This window comes from Pteropus vampyrus, unplaced genomic scaffold, assembly GCF_000151845.1.
Source record: "Pteropus vampyrus isolate Shadow unplaced genomic scaffold, Pvam_2.0 Scaffold31, whole genome shotgun sequence".
NCBI lineage: Eukaryota > Metazoa > Chordata > Mammalia > Chiroptera > Pteropodidae > Pteropus > Pteropus vampyrus.
This window is the reverse complement of record NW_011888812.1, coordinates 1,578,269-1,585,401: the sequence shown is the minus strand read 5'-3', so window position 1 is coordinate 1,585,401 and position 7,133 is coordinate 1,578,269. Positions and strand designations below refer to the sequence as shown.

The following is a 7,133-nucleotide window of genomic DNA, read 5'->3' as shown; positions in this document are numbered from 1 at the left end:
TTTTCAGGGGAGAGAACAGGTGGCCATTAAAACATAAAGCAGATGAAGCTCCTCCTCTCACAATTATGGTTCTAGGACAGAACAGAAAACCTTTGGAGCCTCAGAAATAAACCAGTGCTGCCTTCCTTGATCTTCTGTGAGATTTGGTTGAGTAAGTTTGAGTGGGGTCTTAGTGGCTCTGAGATGAAGACTTTCAGGAAGGACCTTCTCACATCTTCCTGATGAGCTGTTGGAACCCAGCCAGACCTTGCTGGTTAAGAAACGGAAGGATCACAACACAAAGGATTAAAGTAGAAGAAATACAGATGTTTATTACGAATCAGCTTAAACCCCTTTGTGCCTCTGACAAAGTAACAAAACAAAACAAAAAAAGATCATACTGATCAAAGGACCTCCAGGGTTTAACAATTCAAAAACACAGATAAATAGCTTACTACAGATAAATAGCTTCACCCTTTGGGCATTTCCCAGAAGCATCTGAAAAATTTCCAGGGGATCTGTGGAAAGGGATGTATAACCAGTACATCCGATCCCCTATACCCGCTGGAAAGCAACGCCCAGGGATTGGGCCGCTGGAGGGGCAAAATGAACCCATCCAAATTTCCTCCCAGGAACCAATCCCTCTTAGCCTTGGAGATGTCCTTAGCATGTGGCTGTCCCCTGGGAGGTGGGGTGGAAGGAAGGTTGGGAGTCAACTGGGAAGATGGATTTGTTGGGTTTTGTTAGAAGTCATCCATAGCACACCCCAGGGAGTGAGAGGCTTCTAGGTGGGAACTGGAACAGTCAAATTCTTACCGATTGTTAATTGGGCCCTCGTTTCAGAAAGCAATGCTGTTTTTATAAACTGGACTGCCTTTAAGAAACAAAACACAAAAAAACAAAAAGGAGTAGAAAATTTTATGCTAAAAAAGAACCCCAATGTAATTATCAGTAGCACATTGCATCTGTGAAGTGTCCCAGCTCCCTGTAATGGTTACGTGTCATTTTTTTCCAAGGTCACGGTGTAGGTGTTACACCCCAATCTTCATGTCCACATTCTGCAGGTTCCGCGTCTCATCGGCTGTCATAAACTGGTCCGGGGTCTCTGATGGCTCCTTGTTCACCAAGTGCACCATCTCCTGAGACTTGCTGGCCTCCCCATTGAGTCCACTTGCCTTCCTCTCCTCCACAGCTCCATTTCCATTGTTGATCACCAACTTTTTCTTCTGCCCACACCTAATAATTTAAAAATCACATGAGAAAAGGGTGCAATGGCCCAATTATCATCATCATTGTTGTCGCCACCATCATTATCCCTATGGTTTATAATGGTTTTAGTGTGTTTTGTCTTACTGACTTTTAATCAGCACTTCGCCGAGGTCTTGGAACCAACAGCAAAAGCATCAACTGTGAACTTGTTAGAAATGCAAATTCTGGGCCTCACCCTAGAAGTATTGGATCAGAAAAATTCTAGGAGCGGGTCCCAGGATCTGTGGTTTAAAGAGCCCTCAAAGGGTTCTGATGAGCACTCAAGTTTGTCACAACTCAGAGAAGGCAGTGCTTCCCCTATTATCATCCCCTAGCATGCATGAAGTGACCTTGGGGCTCAGAAAATTCAGTAACTTGCCCCAGGTTACTCAGCAAGTAATAAAAGATTCAGAATTTAAACCCTAGTGTGTCTCTGACTCTCAAGTTCTCCTTATACCATACTATGCAGTGGAAATATTTGCCTCTCATATGCGCTTTAGTAATTTCTGCAGAGTTAGATAAACCATTACATGATGATTGTAAATCATTCTGATTCGTGTATTTGAGAAAGTCCCATTACTTCCTTTCCCTATCACACTTCGTTGACCTTGTCAGGGTTATTACTGCATGCACTGAGAAGTATAAGGCCATATTGATTTTTCTCTAACATTGGTTAACTTCCATATAACCCTGGATATAGGAAGTTGAATGACACAAGGCAAATAGTTCACTGTTACTTTAAGGTTTCTCAGTAACATTACTTAAGATTCAAATGCAGAAGGTCTTCCATAGAAGACCATGACCTTGATCTTGTCCCTTGGTCGTAGCATTGTCATCACTCACCCCACGCGACCTGACACAATGCTCCCTCTTTCCTGTAACATGATCACTGCTACATATTTAGAAGTCAGATCATGCTTGATGGAAGCAAAATTTCAGAGCCTCACAAGTGGGGCGAGGATGAAGGGAACTGGGCTAGCATTATTGAACACTTCCTGAATGCCTTGCACTTTACATGTAATTTCAAGTAATTTTCATAATAATTCCGCAAAACAGTCGTTATTCCCATTGTACGGCAATGGAAACTGAGGCCCAGGGAGGCTTAATTGCTAGCTTGAGGTCACACAGCTGTTGACTCTAGGTATTGACTCTAGTAAGACAGAGAGTCAATATTCAAATCGAGGCCTTTAGGACCAAAAGCCTGGACTCTGCCCAGCTCTATTCATGCTGCCAACCATCTGGACATTTGGGAACAGTATGAAGTCGGAATTGTTCACTTTGCCGCCGGATATTTGGAGTTGTAGAGACAAAGCCTCTATTATTCATGATCATGGGCCATTTCCGCTAGGACTGCCAAGGCCATAAACTTTAATCTCGTTCGGGGAAGTAGAAATTATACCTCCTCAATAGGAGGCAGATACTGTCTCCTCTGGCAGAATGCTCCATGAGGGGCAGAGGGAAGGATGCTTGACCTATGCTACAGATCGTGGGGCTGGGAATACGAATGCAGTTCACATAGACAAGAGCAGGGGCTTGAAAGGCCTGGTTTTGAGATCTTACTGCTGTGTGGCCTGGGGCAACTCACTTAACCTATCTGAGCCTCAGCTATCTTATTTACAATATCAGGCTATTAAAAGTACCGGTTTCACAAGATTGTAGAAAGCCCTAGAACGAGAGCCTGGCATTGCATACATGAGTCTATTATTGTTGTTGCTCTTATAAACTTTGTGAGATGAGGAAACCAACACCTCGGATAAGCACTTAGAGCAGTATCTGGAACACAGCAAGTGTTCAAGAATCACTGGCTGTAGTTGTGAATATAACAAGAGCCATGTGAAATGGGTTTTGCTTATTTTTTCTGGCTGTCTCCACCCACCTTCTTACATTTATTATGAAGATGACTTAAAAAGCTGAAGGTGGGATTCTGCTAGTGCTATTTCCGATTCTCAGGTGGTATCTTGGGTTCTTTGGAGGAACGGTGTCTTATTAAAGTAATTCCCATTTGCCTAATGGGTACTAGAGAAGGTGAATGAAATATTGCAGGAAAGTGATTTATAAGCATAAAAAAGTGCATGGGGGTTAAGTGGGGATTGGTGTTATTAATGTAGATGAAGCTGATTTTGAAAGCAGAGAACATTCGACCTGTAGGGCTTAGGACCTTGGCGCTTGGGTTTTGTTCTGCCTGCACGTCCCTTTGGATTTGTGTGTCTCTGTTAACCGCCTGAGTTCTTTGTGGAAGGTAGGATGATTCTCATAAATCACTCAGTCCAAATTTTACTGCTCCAGGCTTTTAGATAAATGCTTTAAAAAGATAACTTCTAACATTTTCATTCTTCTTAGAGGAATTTTAAAAGGAGTAATAAAGTCGAAGGGACTCCAGAAATCATCCAATGTAAACTGGAGACAGAGTTTAAGAAGTCCAGGATATCGTCCGAGGCTGCGCTGCTAGCTATGGCAGGACAGACATTGGATCTACAGCTTAGATTTTCTGAGTCCAAAGGTCAGAGATCTGCGCCAAATTACATCTTGGCTTTATCTTCTTTCCCCTTAAATCTCAGGCCTTATCTGAGCATACAGTGACCATATAATGTGGAAGCAGGGAGGCTGGAGCCTTGCTGGAGAGGGCGAGCAGGCTGGATGGGATTTAGAAACCAGGTAACATACATTTAGGGCACAGAGGAATTTCTCTCGAAAAACTTGGGGTGGAGGGTGGTAACTTAACAAGTGATCATATGTCTCTTCTACCTGACAACCCTTAAAGATATTTAGAGATTTATTTTTCTTGGAATTAGAGCTGTGCCATTTAACATGGTAGACACAAGCCACATGTGACTATTTAAATTTAAACTAATTAAAATTAAATAAAATTAATAATTCACTTCTTAAGTCAGACTAGCCATATTTTGAGTGCTTGGTAGCCACAAGCGGTTCGTGGTTGTGTATCAGACAGTGCAGAGGTAGAACTGTTTTTGAGCTCGACCACAGTTTAAAAGAAGGAAGACACTTTTAAATCATGGAGCTTTATAAAGGGGACCTACCAAGCAGAAGGTAGATGGCTGCCAAATGGGGTTTACAGAAAAGACGATTATTCCCATGACTATGGAAGTTGGCGAAGGCCTTTTCTGCACAATTATCAGAGGAACATTCTTTAATCATTCTTGTTCTGTGAAGCCTTCTCTGGTCAGGCATTCACATTTTTTCTCCTCTTCATATAATAAATCAGATCAATTATTTAAGGGAAAGGCACCTAACTTTTTCTCTTGGGCCTCATCCAACATCTACAAAGCCAACTGACTCCTAAAACCATTGTTTGCTGTTGAGGGGAGGGAATAAAGTACAATTTTCATTAAAATGCTGCAATTCAAGGACTCTGGTTGCTTGAAGAACAGCAAGGAAAGGTGATGTAGGTTATGATAGGGATGGGAAAAGCTAAAGAAATAACAGGACCTCTAAATCAGAATCTTTATGATGATGCAATTCACAGATCACAGTGCCATGGAAGCCCGTGGTCAAGCCTTGAACATCAACTTCAGTGACTAATGCTTCTTCACGTTTATCTTTTAACCATAATTCATAAAATAGTGCCTGGCGCAGAGTATGTACTCGATAAATATTAGCTGACTCATCCAACAGGTCAATATTACCACTAAACCTCAGGATTCTTTTAGGGAAGGGATGGTACCTTTTTCATTTTTAATCTTCCTTTTCTCCTTGCCTGTGCTGACAAGTCACAATCACCCCTCAAAAGATGTTTGCCAAATAAATGAATGCCTGTCCTTGGTCCCTGCTTTCAACCAAACTTTCTTTGATGAAAATAGGATTCTGTATCTCTCTAAAATGTAAAGCAGAAAGGCCCCAGCCTTTAAGAGGATTAGAAAAAGGCTGGTGGTTTTAGAAACACAGTGCACACTAAGGGGCCTGTGAAGCCATTAACCACCCTTAGGCTGCGTGGCAAATCTGTTTTCTATTATCAGATCAGGACATAGTAATTTATGGTGTGCAAGCAGCTACTTTCCCCATGGATACTCGCTGTGCAGGGATCCTATGGGTCCCTATTTGCCTGTTGCTAGGGTGACTGCTGGTCTTGTGAAGAGGGGGAAGGTAGCAGTGGGACCCCTTTTGCTGTTAACATGATGGGGAGCGACGTGTGAGCTAACCAGCCACACTGCACGGACTCCAGCTGCTCTTGAGGACAGCTGAGATGCTTCTCTGAGTTCTCTCCCACATCGACAGCATTAGGGGCCAATGTTTCTATGGTGACATGTGCAAAGCTCACGAACTGTGTATGTGAGCGGCAGTGCATTCTATGGCCTGGAACCAAAAGACTGATTTCCAACAATAGGAAATTCATATTTAACTGAGCAAAAGTAATCTAAGAGAAAATAAGGAAGCTGGGGGAAAGTATAAAGACTCTTTGTAAGGGCTCCCTCAAGTCATATTATTTAAATTCAACTAAAAAAAAAAATCTTCCATTTAGTCTTAGGAAACTTCTAGGAGGTCTTTCAGATTTTCTTTCCATGTTCTTGTTCCTTATACAATCAGCTATGATGACTGTTTTTTTCATTATTCCCTCAAAGGTGCAGATAGCAACATAGCTATAACTTTAATATAGCACTTTGATTGACTTGTACCAGTATAAGGTGGCATTATTTGATTTCCTCAGATAATTAGAGATACTATGTAGCTGGCATGTGGCAGTGGAATTAAGTATTTGTTGCTTTCCAAAAAAGCCAACGACAAAGATTCTATACTTTTTCTCTGGGTCTTCTCCCAAACTGAGGGGCACTTTCTGGCCTGTTAGATAATCTAGTGATACTGTCAAGGTGGCCCCACTTGGAAATTAGATTATTTTACCTTATAAGAAGAAATCTCAAGAGACACTAACCAAAAGTTTAGTGTTCCTATGCATATGCTCAGAGAAAAATGATGCATCTTTAAAGCATCCTAAACAGGAAATTCAGACTTATGGACTACCCCTGTCAGAGTTCATTTCCACTGTTGCTAGAATTACTGTTTTCCTTCACATCACTTTAGGTGGCATTGTTTCTGAAGCCTGGTCAGAGCTCAACCATGTATATGTATTGTTCAAATAAGTTCTGAAAAATAGGCCATGGTTGATACAGGGAGAGAGAAGGACCTCTGAGGACGTGAAAGCAGTTCCCACGCCAGTTCCAGGGGGTTGACTGTCTTTATTCAGATCTTCCTAAGGAAAGTCCTTCATGTTTCACGGACCTCACTGTCAGAGGGCTCTTCTTAGGCCAGAATCTGAATCCTTTCTACTGCAGCTTTCAGGAAATAGAAAGTAATATCTTTACAAAAACAAACAACAAACACATAAACTCAATGCCTATTTTAGGTAAGAGTTCTAGAAAGTTTCATGGGTCTCAGACAGAGGGATGACCAACCCCCAAATCTTTATATGGTGTTTTTGTGCGTTGTGAATGCACTCAATAAATAGTTGTTTAACAAATCAATGAATGAGTATCTACTTTTATACCTTCCTGGCAAGGTATTTCTTAACTTTCATCAGACAGAGACTCTGTGGGTTTAACTTCAAAGTAATTAAGAGCCTCGAGAGATTCACTACTATTTCAAAGTGGTGGTCCAGATAATCATAGTGTGTCCTTTCTCTGAAAAATGTGCCAGAGCAGGGCTTCTCACACTGTACCATGCACGTGAATCTCTAAGACCAAAACACAGGCTTTGAGACAGGAGGTCTGCAGTGAGATTCTGCATTTCTAACAAGCTCTCAGGGTGCCGAGGCTGCTGATTCTGAGAACCAGGGACATAGAGCCTGAATTTAAAAGATTCCCTTCCAAAGTGGAAGGCTCCAAAGAGCATCTCCTTACCTCCTTCGACTGTTGACCGCGATGCAAACTGCGAGAATCAAAGCCAGGGCCAGGAGG

At 42.0% G+C, this 7,133-nt stretch overlaps 1 protein-coding gene across 19 annotated transcripts in view; it reads right to left on the bottom strand.

The window, feature by feature from the left end:
* Positions 1-285: 285 nt before the first annotated feature.
* The window catches only part of CD44 (CD44 molecule (Indian blood group)), an 81,667-nt gene continuing 74,819 nt past the window's right edge, over positions 286-7,133 (bottom strand). For all 19 annotated transcript variants that reach the window (XM_023528662.1, XM_023528664.1, XM_023528665.1 and 16 more), the window contains one exon: positions 286-1,215. In XM_023528662.1, the coding sequence (XP_023384430.1) occupies positions 1,011-1,215 (205 nt within the window). In that variant the 3' untranslated portion in view covers positions 286-1,010. The remainder of the gene's footprint in view (positions 1,216-7,133) is intronic.